The sequence below is a fragment of the Arachis hypogaea genome, chromosome 14 (assembly GCF_003086295.3).
Source record: "Arachis hypogaea cultivar Tifrunner chromosome 14, arahy.Tifrunner.gnm2.J5K5, whole genome shotgun sequence".
NCBI lineage: Eukaryota > Viridiplantae > Streptophyta > Magnoliopsida > Fabales > Fabaceae > Arachis > Arachis hypogaea.
In genome coordinates, this window is record NC_092049.1 from 46,810,860 (window position 1) to 46,826,582 (window position 15,723).

The 15,723-nt window shown below is 39.0% G+C and overlaps 1 protein-coding gene and 1 pseudogene across 1 annotated transcript; both read left to right on the forward strand.

The window, feature by feature from the left end:
- The first annotated feature begins 8,369 nt into the window (after window positions 1–8,369).
- LOC112742573 (2-hydroxyacyl-CoA lyase-like) lies at window positions 8,370–9,564 on the forward strand (annotated as a pseudogene).
- Window positions 9,565–11,013: 1,449 nt separating this feature from the next.
- On the forward strand, window positions 11,014–12,279 carry LOC112740384 (protein IRX15-LIKE-like). The gene has a single exon (XM_025789118.2). The coding sequence runs from the start codon at window positions 11,048–11,050 to the stop codon at window positions 12,008–12,010; it is 963 nt and encodes a 320-aa protein (XP_025644903.1). The 5' UTR covers window positions 11,014–11,047; the 3' UTR covers window positions 12,011–12,279.
- The last annotated feature ends 3,444 nt before the right edge of the window (window positions 12,280–15,723 follow it).

A 15,723-nucleotide genomic window follows, 5' to 3' on the forward strand; every position in this document is an offset into this window, starting at 1 on the left:
GTTGGGGTGCCTCCCAACTAGCGCTTCTTTATTGTCACTAGCTTGACACTCCTCCATCTTTAGTTGAGCTTATAGCTCACTCTCTGCTCCTCTAAAGAGCCTCCAAGGTAGTGTTTGAGTCTATGGCCATTGACAGTGAAAGTTCTCTGAGTCTTGTCCTCCATGAGCTCTACATGACCATAGGGAAACACCTTGAGTATGGTGAAGGGTCCTGATCATTGAGACTTAAGTTTCCCAGGGAAGAACTTGAGTCTTGAGTTGTACAGCAGCACTTTTTGTCCTTCAGTGAACTCCCTTCTTGCTATCTTTTGATCATGCCACCTTTTTGTGTTTTCTTTGTAGACTTTTTGCATTCTCATATGCTTGATTTCTAAATTCCTCCAGCTCATTGAGTTGCATTAATCTTCTTTCTCCAGTAGCTTGTTCATCATAGTTTAACATTTTTAGAGCCCAAAACGCTCTATGCTCAAGTTCAACTAGTAAGTGACAAGCCTTGCCATATACCAGTTGGTATAGGGACATCCCAATGGGTGTCTTGTAGGCTGCCCTATAGGCCCACAGTGCATCATCCAGCTTCATAGACCAATCCTTTCTTGAGCTTCCAACAGTTTTTTCAAGAATTCTTTTTAGTTCCCTATTTGAGATTTCAGCTTGCCCGTTGGTCTGTGGATGGTATGGAGTTGCCACCTTGTGCTTGACTCCATACCTGAGAATAAGTGTTTCAAGTTGTTTGTTGCAAAAGTGTGTCCCTCCATCACTGATGAGGGCTCTAGGAACTCTAAATCTGCTGAAAATTTTCCTTCTCAAGAAGCTTATCACGACTTTGTTGTCATTTGTTGTAGTGGCTATGGTTTCTACCCATCTTGAGACATAATCAACAGCCACCAATATGTAACTATTTGAGTAGGAGGTTGGGAAGGGTCCCATAAAATCAATTCTCCATACATTAAATAATTCTAGCTCTAATATGAATTGCTGTGGCATCTCATTTCTCTTGGTTAGATTAACGGCTCTTCAGCACTCATCACATCTTGACACCAATTCATTGGCATCCTTGAACATTGTTGGCCAGTAAAATCCAGATTGAAGCACTTTTGCTGCTGTTCTTTCTCCACTGAAGTGGCCTCTATACGCGGATCCATGGCACTGCCATAGTACTTTTTGCCCTTCTTCATGGGAGACACACCTTCTCAAAATTCCATCAGCACACTTTTTGAACAAATAGGGGTCATCCCAAATGTAGTGTTTGGCATCCTTGATTAGCTTTCTCCTTATGTGTTTGTTGATGTTGCTTGGTAGTTTCCCAATAGCTTTGAAGTTAGCTATGTCTGCAAACCAAGGAACTACTCGGATCATCATCAACTGCTCATCAGGGAAGCTTTCATTTACTGTAACTTGGTGTGTCTCTTCTTCTTCTTGTGGAATCTTTGAGAGATGGTCAGCTACTTTGTTCTCTGCTCCACTCCTATCTTTAATTTCAATGTCAAATTCCTGAAGCAGTAGAATCCATCTTATTAATCTGGGCTTAGATTCTTGTTTGGTAAGCAAGTATTCGAGTGCTTTATGATCAGTGAATACAATTACTTTAGAGCCAATAAGATATGATCTAAACTTATCAAAAGCAAAGACTATGGCTAAAAGTTCTTTCTCCGTGGTGGTATCGTTCCTTTGATTCTCATTAAGGACTTTGCTAGCATAGTAAATAACATGTACTAGCTTGTCTTTTCTCTATCCTAGAACAGCACCAACAACAAAATCAAATGCATCACACATTAATTCAAAGGGAAGATCCCAGCTTAGTGGTGCTATAATAGGTGCAGAGGAGAGTCTCTTCTTAAGCTCATCAAAGGCTACCATGCACTCTTTATCAAAATTAAAGGGAGTATTTGAGACAAGTAGGTGCTAAGGGGTTTTGCAATCTTTGAAAAGACTTTGATAAACCTCCAATAGAACCCAGCGTGCTCCAAAAAACTTCTGATTGCCTTGACATTGCATGGTGGAGGTAATTTTTCAATTACTTTCACCTTTGCATTGTCTACTTCTATACCATATTTTGAAATCTTGTGACCAAGAACCACCCCCTCAGTTACCATAAAATGGCACTTCTCCCAATTCAAAACTAGGTTGGTTTCTTGGCACCTTTTTAGCACAAGAGCAAGATGGCCTAGGCAATCAAAATATGAGTTTCCAAACACAGAAAAGTTGTCCATGAATACTTCTATGAACTTCTCAACCATGTCTGAAAAGATGGAGAGCATGCACCTTTAGAATGTTGCAGGTGCATTGCACAATCCAAAGGGCATTCTTCTGTAAGCAAAAACACCATATGGACAAGTAAATGAAGTTTTTTCCTGATCCTTGGGGTCTACAACAATTTGATTGTAGCACGAATACCCATCCAAGAAGCAATAATACTCATGTCCTGCCAATCTTTCAAGCATCTGGTCCATTAAGGGTAGGAAAAAATGGTCTTTTCGGGTGACTTCAGTGAGTTTCCGATAGTCAATGCGCATACACCATCCGGTCACTGTCCTTGTGGGTATCAGTTCATTCTTCTCATTTGACACAACAGTGATCCCTCCCTTCTTTGGGACTACTTGCACCAGGCTTATCCAAGGGTTGTCTGAGATGGGGTAAATCACCCCTGCTTGGCATAATTTCAACACTTCTTTTTGAACCACTTCATTCATAGTTAGGTTCAGCCTCCTTTATTGTTGCCTTAAAGGTTTGGCATCTTCTTCAAGTAGGATTTTATCCATGCACATTGAAGGACTGGTCCCTTTTAAATCTGTAAGTGTCTAGCCTATAGCATCCTTTTGTTGTCTTAGCACTTGGATAAGCTCCTCTTCTTACTCTTCACTCAGACTTGAATTTATGATTACTGGGTGAGTGTTGTTGGCACCCAAATATGCATATTTCAAGCTGGGTGGTAAGGTTTTCAATTCTAGTTTTGGTGCCTCTGCTTCTTTGTTATCTGTGGTGCTTGGTATGAATGGATTATTCATGGTTCCTTGTGGTGGTTCTCCATTTGATGCTTGTTCCAACTCAATAGTTCCTTCGCATTGTTCTTCTTCTAGGACCCCTTGAACTATCTATTCCATGGTGTTTACCGTCATGCATTCTCCTATGGATTCTTTGGGGTAACACATTGCTTTAAAGACGTTGAAGACCATCTTCTCTTCATGCAATCTCAAGACTAGTTCCCTTTTTTTCACATCAATGATGGCTCCAGCAGTAGCTAGGAATGGCCTTCCTAGGATGATTGATGTGTTGGTCTCTTCTTCCATGTCCAGCACAACAAATCGGCTAGGAAAATGAATTCTCCCACTTTTACTAACAAGTCTTCCACCACCCCATGTGGAAACTTAAATGTTCTGTCAACCAATTGGAGTGCCATTCTTGTTGGCTTGGCTTCCTCAATCTTCATCCTTCTCATCATGGTTAAGGACATGAGATTTATGCTAGCTCCCAAGTCATACAAGGCTTTCTCAATAGTGATATCCCCTATGATGCAGGGGATTTGAAAACTCCCTGGGTCCTTCATCTTCTGAGACAGCTTCTTTTGTATGATGATGCTACATTCCTCAGTTAATACTATGGTCTCCTTTGCCTCCCATTTCCTCTTTCTTGTTATAAGCTCTTTCAAGAATTTAACATAGAGTGGCATTTGTTCTAATGCCTCAGCAAATGGTATGTTGATTTGGAGCTTCTTGAAGATCTCTAGAAACTTAGAGAATTGGCCATCTTTCCCACCTTTTCCCAGCCTTTGTGGGTATGGTGCCTTTGGCACATAAGGCTTCAGGACTGGTTTTGATGAAGATAGAGCAGGGGTCTCTTCTTCATTCTTATTCCCATGCTTTTCTGCAACTTCTTCTTCATGGTTATCTTTGCTTGGGGGTCCTTCCTCCACAACTTTCCCACTTCTTAGTGTAATGGCCTTGCATTCCCCTCTTGGGTTAGCCATGGTATCACTGGAAAATATGTGTGTGGGCAGTGGGATTTTCTTGGATAAGATCCCCACTTGTGCTTCCAACTTTGAAATTGCTGTGCCTTGATTTTTCATATTTGACCTGTATTCTTCTTGATTGGCGTCTATCCTTCTTTCAGTCTATGCTTGTCTCTCCATAAGAGTGGAGACTGCTCCTGTAATCTGTGATGACAGTTGTACTATTGCAGCCTCCATCCTCTCAAAGTTGCTCTTGATTTCACATGGTTGCATAGTTGAGGGTGGTATGTCTTGATGGAGGTTATTGTGTATTGGTTGGTTGCTATGGTATGATATGTTTTGTGAGTTATGGTAAGGTCTATAGTTGTCTGTTTGATGGTTGGGGTTATGAGTGTTGTGTTGGTTTGATGGATAAGGTTTGTTGTGGTCCTGGTTGTAGTTTTGCTTGTTTCTCCACCCAAAATTTGGGTGGTTCTTCCAACCTGGGTTGTATGTCTTAGAGTTTGGATCATATGGTGGTCTGGATGAGTTATTCACATAATTAGCTTGTTCCCAGTCACCTTCAGATTCTGATGCACTACCTTCTTGTTGAGGAGTCTGATTTTGTATGGCTGAGACTTGATTAGCCTCCATCTTCTTGGTTAAGGCTGCTATTTGTGCTGCTATTGCCTTGTTTTGAGCTAACAAAGCATCTACAGAGTTGAGTTCTAGCACTCCGTTCTTCTAAGTTATTTCTGAAGCATAGAAATACTCATTTTCAGCTACAGTCTTGATGACATCGATGGCTTCTTCAATGGTTTTCTTCTTGTTGAGTGAGCCTCCTGAAGAATGATCCATGGCCTTCTTTGATTCATAGGATAGCCCTTCATAGAAGATGTGTCATTGTACCCACTCATTGAACATTTCTGGTGGGCATCTTCTTGTTAGATCTTTAAATCTCTCGCAGGCCTCATAGAGTGTTTCTCCATCTTGTTGTCTGAAAGTTTGCACCTCAGTTCTCAGCCTGTTGATTCTTTGTGGAGGGTAAAATCTTGCAAGGAATCTGCTTACAACATCCTCCCATGTGGTTAGGCTCTCCTTGGGAAATGATTCCAGCCACTTTGCTGCCTTATCTCTGAGTGAGAAAGGAAACAAGAGTAGCTTGTAGATGTCAGGGTGTACCCCGTTGGACTTTACAGTATCACATATCCTCAGGAATGTGTTGAGATGTTGATTAGGGTTTTCTTGGGCACTTCATCCATATGAACAATTATTCTGGACAAGTGTGATGAGCTGATGTTTCAACTCAAAATTGTTAGCATGGATTGTTGGCTTTAGGATACTGCTGCCACAATTTCCTGGATTTGGGTTGATATAGGATCCTAAGACTCTCATTTTTTGTCCAACATGATTTCCAGCATCTCCTCCAACATTGTCCTGTACTTCGTCATCCATGGTGGTTCGCAGATCTTCCTCCACCAGTTCCTCTCCAACTATGCCTTTGCCTCTTGCTTCCCTCCTTAGTCTAAGGAAGGTCCTCTCAATTTCACTATCAAAGGGAGATGAAGTCTCTCCTCTTCTACCTGTCATACACTTGGCAAATAACCAGCAGAGAACAAGTGAAGTAAGAAAAATCTTGTTGAGATTAGTGGTTAGCTTTGTTGATGCAATTAATCGAACAGTTAGAAGAGTGGAAATATGGACGATGGGTAACTAAAATAATCATAGAAAAAGAAATAGAACTCAGAGCAGAGATGAGAGAAAAATAAAAAGTGCTAGAAGAATAAAATAAAATAAAATAACAAGAAAATTAAATTACTTAATTTAGCTCTACAATCAATTTAATCACTGGAAAATTTAAGCCAATCCCGGCAATGGCGCCATAAAACTTGATGAGCCAAATTCACACCCCATTATAAAATTTGTGAATCCGTTTTTTGGCAAGTGCACCAGGTCGTATCAAGTAATAACCCACAGTGGAGTGGGATCGTATTCACAGAGATTGGCAAATTTGAGCAGTTTTAATCAATTGATGAATTAGTCAAGTGGAACAAATAGATTGTGATTTGCAGAATTATAAATGACAGAAATGTAAATGGCTAAAATGTAAAGGGAAGCAATAAAGTGCAGAAATGGAAATGACAGAATGTAAAGTGCGGAATCATAAATGGCTTAATTGTAAATGGGAATGGGGAATTGCAGAATGTAAAAATAAGCTATAAAGAAAGTGATAGATAAGAATGGGAAAATTCATTGAGATCAGGAGATGTTGTCTCTTTGGATCAATTTCAGCTTATATCCTCTTTAATCATGTAACTCATTGACCTGTTGGCAATCATGATTGATTGAGCCCGAATCCCTTGGTGACTCAATCTCTCAGATCTTGATCAATAGCCAATTCCTTGATCTAATTGTTCATGAAGAGAGATATGCTTGGTCCCCGATTATACCACACATCATCATAGGTCCAAGTAGATAGAGGATTATATGTCACCATATCCAAACACCAAAACCCAAATCCTACTCAAATGTGAGAAGGGATTTCAAGCATGGTTTCATGTTTCCTTTCCCAAGGTTCCCATGAAACCCATTTTGCATTCAATCTCTTTCCCAAGATAATTAAACACTAAGCATTAAAAACGAAATTCCTTCTAGCAAATCAAAGAGAAAATAAAGAGAAGAAGAATTTCACTATCATCAATCCATTAAGTACAACAAAGCTCCCTCTCTCAATGAGAGGGAATTTAGCTACTCATAGCTCAAAGAAAAGTACTCCAAAGTAAAGAAGATGATGAAGTGTAAAAGTGAATCCAAAACTAGTCTCCCTAACTGCTTAACCCCTCTTCAGTACTTCTTGGGGGTGTTTATACTACTTCTAGTTCTTAAAATAAAAGAATTACAAAAGTGAAAAAGGAAAATTACAATTTGGAGGGAAAAGAAACTCAATAAGCGTGACTTCCCAGCTGGCGTGTGGCTGGCGCTTTAGTGGTGTGTCACGTGCTCCTTCAATTCTGGCTTGGCGTGCCACACCCAGTCCCTCAAGTGGCACGTTCTTCTTTAATAACATCCCTGGCATGCCACGCCTTCGAGCTCAAGTGGCACACCCAGGGTCTTTTAATGCACATGTAGCATGGCGTGCCACGCCTTCGAGCTTAAGTGGCACGCCCTAGCCTTTTTCCTCTTCTTCTTGCCTCTGGAGACTTGAACTAGCGTGGCACACCCAGGGTAGGGTGTGCCACGCCCTTGTTGTATGCTTGATCAAGCTTTCTGGAAAGTTGAACTAGCATGGCACGCCCAAGGTCTGGCATGCCACGCCCTTTGGAGGCAAGTGATTCTTCTGTTTGGCGTGCCACGCCATGAACTCAAGTGGCACACCCTAATGGCTCTTGCTTTCTGAATGACAATGGCGTGCCACGCCTGGGGTTCAAGTGGTACGCCTAAGTGAGGAATAGTGGGTGGCGTGCCACGTCTTCGACACCAAGTGGCACGCCCATGTGTTTGGCCTCCTTCATCCTCTCTGAAAACTTGTACCAGCGTGCCACGCCTAGAGGCTGGCGTGCCACGCCCTTGATCTTGCCTTGGTTCCAGCAGCTGGCGTGCCACGCCCAGCACTCAAGTAGCACGCCAAAGTGACATTCTTGGGCTGGCGTGCCACGCCTTCGATACTAAGTGGCATGCCCAACTCTTGCTTTGGCCTCTTTGTGCATTGGTGTGCCACGCCTGGTTGCTTAAGTGGCACGCCAAAGTGAAAATGAGAGTCTGGCGTGCCACGCCTTCGATACCAAGTGGCACGCCTAGACCTATATGGCCTTCAACTCCTTTCTCTGAAATTTTGTACCAGCGTGCCACGCCATCCTATTCAAGTGGCACGCCCATACATTTGTAGACTTCTCAAGCTTGGCGTGCCACGCCTGGTTCCTCAAGTGGCACGCCTAAGTGACTTCTTGGGGATGGCATGCCACGCTTTCGATACTAAGTGGCACGCCATAGTGATGTTTCCCCCTGGAGTGATGAGCTGGCGTGCCACGCCCCTTGGCTCAAGTGGCACGCCCACAGTAGATGATGGTTTAGGCGTGCCACGCCCAGCCTGGTGTGCCACGCCCCTTTAGTGTCCTCCATTATTGCTTCTCTGGAACTTTGTACTAGCGTGGCACGCCCAGGGTCTAGCATGCCACGCCCCTTGTGAATGCTTGAGACTTCCTTCTGGATTTCAGTATTGGCGTGCCACGCCAGTGCATTTTTGTTGCGTTTTCTCCAAGTGGCACGCTAGTTTCACACGCCCAGCTTCTTTACTGTTTTCTTCCCATTTTTGATGTCTTTTTCACCTGAAATTCAGCACAACTCTTCTCAAAGTAATGTACCATAATATTCATCAAATAATGCATGAATTGCAATGATAAAATGAGATTTATGTTCTTTTATGGTCCTCTTTATGTAAGAAAGAATGGTAGATGATGCAAGTCATCACATGGTGATTCTCTCAACTCAATTACTATATTGTTTTAATTCTTGAGACAGATTGCAATTCTTGGAATTGGAAGCCCGGCCCCGGGAGTGGTGTCTGAGGGTGCAAACACTATGGATGTAGGTAGGGCTGTGTTGGTTCAGACAGAGCTCAGGACTAGGTTGGATGCAGGGACTTGGGGGACCATAGGGGTTGGCCTCGGTGCAATTCGGATGTAGTGACTTGTCTCGATTGATTTGTTATTGCAGTTGAAGGGGATTTTGGATTCGGATTTAGTGCCATTGAAGTTGAGGTATATACTGCTGAACCCATTCTTATATTTATCTATTTAATTACTCTTTCATTGTGTTATGTAGATTGATGCCCTTATCTTTAGTTATATTTTCATTATCATATAATGGAATGATTTTTATTTTAGTCTATATATTATTGTTAAGTAACAACCAGTATGAAAAGTATATAAAATTGAGAATATGACGACTGATTCTGTTGATTCACGCATATCTCAAATACATGTTTATAGAAACAACTTAAGGTCTAACCACAAATCATAAAACGCTAGCAAAAATTTTTATTGCCATTGTTTTGAATTAGGATCTTCCATGAACTCTTTTATGTTTCTGTCCATAGCTAATAGTTTTGTAATAGATAGGATTAACCCAAAATTTCAAGTTCTAGGAGATGTTTTTTACTAGTTACTAGCAAGTACTGAGTAGTGGTAAAGGTAAATTATAAACGAATCTTGTTGTCCTGAATCTTGTTATCCGTTCTTGTTGTCGTTATCTTTTGTTAATACTTGAGAAAATATGTATTGCCTTATATGTCTTATCTTTTTTTTTTTCAATCTAGACATTGGTTCAGTACCAGGTACTTGTAGTAGTGATTATTTTCAAAAATGAAGGTGTATATGGTGGTGACTAGAGAACTCCAAAGAGATTAATGGACCTCACAAAGATGATCCTGCTCCAACTTCCTTTGTTTCGAAAGCAGGCTACCATGCTTTGATTGAAGCTTTTGGTGGAAAGGACTATCTTGTTGGGACACCTGATGAACTCAAGTCTGCTCTTTCAAAATCCTTCTTGGCTCAAAAATGGCCGTTATCAATGTTATTATTGATTCCTATACTGGTTCAGAGAGTGGGAGGTTGCAACACAAGAAACTAAGTTTTCTATAGTTTTCGTTTTTAGATTTTAAATTTCAATAGCACAAATTACATAGTCTTGTGGTTTTTTATGGTGTACCATGATATGATAAAGACACAAACTATATTCCATGAATCCACGTAAATATAAAATGTTACATAATCATAATGAATACTTGAATGATGGAAATTGAATTTTATATATACTTATTACTACTATTTCTGTTTTATTTTATTCATTCCTTTTTTTTGTATGTTCTTAAGATAAGATATTTTAAAAGTAAAAAAAAAAAGATATTTTTTGGTACAATTTGTATATAAATAAGTAAAAGAATAATAGTGACAAAATAAAAAGGATTATAGGAATATCTTTCATTCAATATTTATAGTTTTATCGAATTTTCAATGAGGTTCGTATACTGTTTTTTTTTTCAATTAGGTCCCTAAGGGTATACAAGTAATTTCACAATTCACTAATATTTTTTTGACGTTTAACGTTAATAGGGATTAAATTGAAAAAAAAATAATGTATAAGGACCCAATTGAAAAGAAAAGAGTATAGGGACCTAATTGAAAATTCGGTGAAATTATAGGGACCTGCAAAGTAATTAAACATTTTTTTAAAATACCTGAATGGAGCAGAGAAACCAGGTGCAATTATGAAGACAGACAAGCAGTGATTGTGCGCGAATGAATGACAACAGCTAGGCGGTTGACAGAGGACGTGATGAATGGTGGCAACGTGACAAACAAAGGTAGGGATGCGGGCGATAGAGGCTTCAGGTGCACCAAAGCAGCACAGAGAGCGAGAGTAAAGAGAAGCAGAGAGTGACCTGTGGCTGTTTGGAGACACAGTCGACCAATGGCGAGCGACGAACGACAAACGGCAGAGGTCACAAAAATGAGAGAGTGAGAGAATGGTGAAGAGGGGGAGAAGAGTGAGCGATTAGGATTAATGCTTGAGCCATCAGCCCATCAACATTATTTTGTTATATTTTTTTAGTTTAAAATGACGTCGTTTTTTGCCAAAAACGGATACCCAACACAAACTTGCTAATTTACGATTTTGATGGAATTTATGCGAGTTTAGCTAAGTTTATTCAGAAACGAGTGTGTTTGAGTTAACTCAATTTCACTACTTAAACTCATAAAAACTCATACGAGTTTACGAGTTAACTTGCAAATTTAACAACAATATACCAGAGAAGAAGAAGAAAAAAAAAAAAGAAGCAATAGGAATACAAGTAAGAAAAAAAAAAGAAGAAAAAAGCATAAACAAAAAAGAAAAAGTATTACATTTTTGTTGAAATTGAAATGCATCTGTTTTTCTCCTGAACGCAATTTGCAATTCGGTGAATTGTGAGAGAATTTGGTACGAGTAAGAATGTGCTCTAATTTAGCAATAGTAGCACTTAAGCAGCTGAAAAGCCCCAGCCCAGGGCAGAGAGAAAAGAAGAAAGAAATAGCGAAAGAAGACACCCCTCTCTCTCTCTCTCTCTCTCTCTCTCTCTGCAAAATGAAAAGCAACACGAACACGAAGCTGATCCTCCTCCATCCTTCATCCCTCCATCCTTCTAACCACCACCGCCTCTTATTCCTCCTCTTCCTCACTTTCTTCACTCTCCTCTTCACCTTCACCCTCTTCACCACCGTCAACGTCCCCTCTTCCTCCACCACCACCCCCTCCATCTCCACCTTCTCCCCTCTCCCTCCCTCCATCTCCAAAGCCCTCCTCCACTATGCCACCACCTCCAACACCACCATCGCCACCACCAAACCCATGTCCCCCTCCGAAACCAACGCCATCGCCTCCACCCTCCTCCGCACCCCACACCCCCCCAACTTCCTCATCTTCGGCCTCACCCACGAGTCCCTCCTCTGGGCCGCCCTCAACCACCGCGGCGGCCGCACCGTCTTCGTCGACGAGATCGAATACATCATCTCCAAGTTCGAGCAGAACAACCCCGGAATCGAAGCCTACGACGTTCAGCTCACAACCAAAGTTACCGAACACAAGAACCTTCTCTCACACGCGAAGAAACACAGTAGAAAAGATTGCAGACCCGTTCAGAATCTCTTGTTCTCGGAGTGCAAGCTCGCCATTAACGACCTTCCCAACCATATCTACGAGGTTCCATGGGACGTTATACTCGTCGACGGTCCAAGAGGCTATTTCCCGGGGGCTCCGGGGAGGATGGCGCCGATCTTCACAGCGGCGGTTCTCGCGCGGAGCAAGAAACCGCCGGGGAAGAAAACACACGTATTTGTTCACGATCTAGGAAGAGAAGTGGAAGCGGTTTTCAGTAAAGAATTTCTCTGTGGGGAGAATATGGTGGAGAGGGTGGATTCGTTGGGGCATTTCGTTTTGGAAAGTGAGATTGAAAACAGGGAAAGTTTCGGTTTTTGCAGGAATTCTAGTTACCCTTTATCTTCTTCATCTTCGTCTTCGTCTTCGTCTTCCTCGTCGATGCCGTCATGACCATTGATGAATCACAGAGGTGTGATTTTTAGATAATATCTGTAAAATAATGTTTTTTTTTGTTTAACTTTACTTTTTTCTTTTTTTTTTTCTTTTCAATATTTTAATAGGGAAAAAAGTGTAATTTAAGTTGGCGTTACACAATAGTGGCATGCTTTCAACGGTTTTTCTCCCCCCAAAAAAGGGGTGGGAACGGGAAAATGGAGCTTTAGAAAATCAAAATTTTTAATTATGTTTTGGTGCTGTAGCTATGATTGTAGCTTTGGTTATTTGCTTTGGTAAGAAAAATTGAATTTTGAAAAAAGTTGAAACTTGTAATTGCTGTTCACGGGTGACAGGGTCAAGACCTATTAACCCAAATTAAGTTATCATTAAAATCAATTTTAAATCAATTTTATACAAATTCTAAACTGTAATCCAAACACACATTTTACCGTTTAATTGGTAAAATTTCAAATTTTGCAAATTTTCTATTTTTCAAGATTTAAAATAAATTATGTTTTTTAAATACTCAACCGTCTTCCTAGCAAAATCCATAATTGAATTAGGCGGGAGTGTTAGATGCTGATGGGATATGACATATGAGTATGATGTGTGAGGATTTTAATTTGATGGCATTTATTATTTTAAGCTACCGAGAAATAGAAATAATGATGAAAATTAAGTTTCTGTTCTTTTCCTGCGTTATTTCCTCTTACCAGCCAACAGGTAAAATGGTGGTTATGATTTTTCGTTTTATGAATGTGTGTCGGTGGCGAGATTTTGATAGTATAATACGATATGCCAACGAAGCCAAACTCTTTTAACCATTTTAATAAATTAACTTCGTCATTAGTATCGGAGAAATACTAGTTTAAAGTTTAAACTAAAGAACTGCCCGAAATCTGGGTAATGATTGCGAAGAATGGAAAATGATGATTCTTTTGAAGTGGGTACAGGATAATGTGTTTAAGATATTTGTGATTTTGGGTATCTTAATTTTAAGGTTGGAACTAATTAATATATTTTATTTAAATTTAAATAATTGGGATAATGCCATATTGGGATCGTACGAAATTTTTTTGGAAGTGGGTAACACCAACTACAAGCCAACGAAACCAACACGGGTGCTTGACATAGTTTAAAGCAGTAGATGAATTGTTGCAAAGCTGTGATATTTTATTGTTTTATTGGTTGATTAAGCTACTGCTAACATCTGCTTTGATATTGTTTTTTAACAGAAGCACAAACACTTCACGGTAAATAAAAAAAATGTTGTATACCAAATAGGCTGAATTTTTTTTTGATGAAAATAATTATGATGTAATGCAATGAAATGGAATTATATCAAGTATTTATATTATTACGAGTGTCAGCCAAAACACAGGTTACGTTCTATTTTTATCATATTCTTTCATATTTTTGTACAACTAAAACGTAAGTTACGTTTTTTAAATTTTAACTTTTTAAATTTTTTATTTTTGTTTTTTAGCTCAAAATGCAAGTTGCATTTGAAAATGGACATTTTTTTATTTTTTTTGAAAATTCAAAACGCAGGTTGCGTTTAAAAATATTTTTTTTTTGAAAACTCTAAAATGCGGGCTGTGTTTTATCACTTTTATGAGTCAAAATTTTTTTTTGAAAGTTGCAAAATACAGTCTAAATTTTGTATAAAAAATAATATTTTAATCGAAAGTCTTATCTATAAAATACAAAATTCAATTTAACTTAAGTTGTACCTCATTTTTATTCTAAAAAATAAAAAAGATCAGATATTTTTTGTTGACTAAATATCAGAAATATATGTAATTAGGAATATATAATTAATAATTAACCACTACAAAATACCTAACAAATTAAAATATCATTAACCACTATAAAATATCATTCTTATTTTTATATTAAAAATAATTTTTATTTTTTTTTTTTTGTTTTTTGGCTTTTTTTTTTTTTAGTATCAAAGTATGGAGTATAGAGTATACTTATGTACTTCCAAATCCTTTGCCGGTCATCCATATAAGGTTATACCGTACGAGAGATTTTATTTTATATTATTTGATAATTATTTATTATTTTTATTTAAAAATTATTCTTCAATAATGAATTTAATGTAAAAGTTAGAATTATTCTTCCTTTGTATGTATACAAGGGTACAACTCAAAATGTTGCCCACAAGTAAGTGTGGGTAAAGAAGCAGCTGAAGGTGCACCAGGTTAAAAATGTTTATAGTATATATAAAATTTAATTGGTGATGGAATAAATTAACTCCTATTTAATTACGACAATACAACTAGTATTTCCAACGATATTTAATTCATTGGTGCCGAAATGCACTTATTTTATGAGTAAATCTATTTTAGATTTAGTATACGCCAAGATCTTCAAGGCCGACATGTATACTGGCGTGCTTGGGTGTGGCACGCTAGGTTTGTGATCCAGAAGAGCAAAAAAAAGTGCATCATTATGAGCGTACTGATGAACCGAAATATTCGTATGCCGGTTAGAAATTAGTAATGAATCCAATCGTAAGTATAGTCTAACCAACACGCAAATATCGCATCAAACAATTCTAAAATCTATGATCGAGAGTATTGATCTCGAGTCGTTTTCTCTAGGAATTGCCTTAGAATGCACATCATTGATAAGGAAGTCTTTTGTGGTTTTGAGAGTTGGTGCAAGAATTCAAGGTAACAAAAGTAAACAACAATTAATTGAGATAAGAGCCTTGGCTAAGGGTAATTATCGGAAGTTCCATCATTATAGTTTCCTTCAATTGTGGTAAGAGTTGATTATTGCTTCACTTAGTTAACCCCCTAATAATGGAAGAAAGTCAAGTGAGAGTAACTAACTTGAGTCACAAGTCCTAGTCTCACCCTAGGGAAGTCTAGCTTTAGTGCACTCCAAGTCAATTAGCAATTCTCAATTCCTAGTCAACAATTGATATTCACTACTCAAGTGTCTTCAATAATTCAACCCCTAAGCCAAATGAGAGAAATCTACTCCATAGGTAGGGTTGTCATTATCACAAACAATTGGTAGGCAATCATAGAAGACATGATGTAATTGAGAGAAGAAAATTGAATTAAAACTATCTAATCCAAACAATCATCAACAATCAAGCAATTGAATGAAATTTCTCAATCCATTAATCACAATTCAAGGTAGCAAAGTCACTAATCTAGGTCAAAGAGATTGAATCAAAAGAGCATTAATTGAGAGTAGAAGAAGAGTAGATCTACAACTTGCATCAAGGTAAAAGTGAATTAGCAATGGATCTCACCAAGAAATCAAAGGAGAATTGCAATGGAGAAAGTGAAATCCTAGAGAGAAGTTGGAGTTTCTCTCTCTAAAAATAAAATGTAACTAACTACCCAAAATATCTAGAATTATGACTAATTGTCCTAACCCCCCTAATCCTTGGTCTTCTTAAGCTTTTCCCTCCAAAATTCTGCTCCAAAACTGGGCCTGGGACTCCCTGAAATCGCTGGTCATATTTTTCTTTAAAAAAATCACGTGCGCACATCGGCGGGTACGCGCACAGTACGCGTACGCGCACCTGGAGTTTTTCGCAACCTACGAGCAGGTGTGCAGTGCGCGCACGCGTCATAGGAAATATAAACCAGCCATATAAGCGCGCCTGCTTCTCGTTCGGCTCCACTGCGCCGACTCTGGGGGTACGTGATGAGCGCATAATTTATACGCTTTTTGGCATTGTTTTTAGGTAGTTTTTAGTA

Coding starts and splice junctions, on each gene's coding strand:
- LOC112740384 (XM_025789118.2), top strand. CDS start 11,048: ATGAAAAGCAACACGAACACGAAGCTGATCCTCCTCCATCCTTCATCC.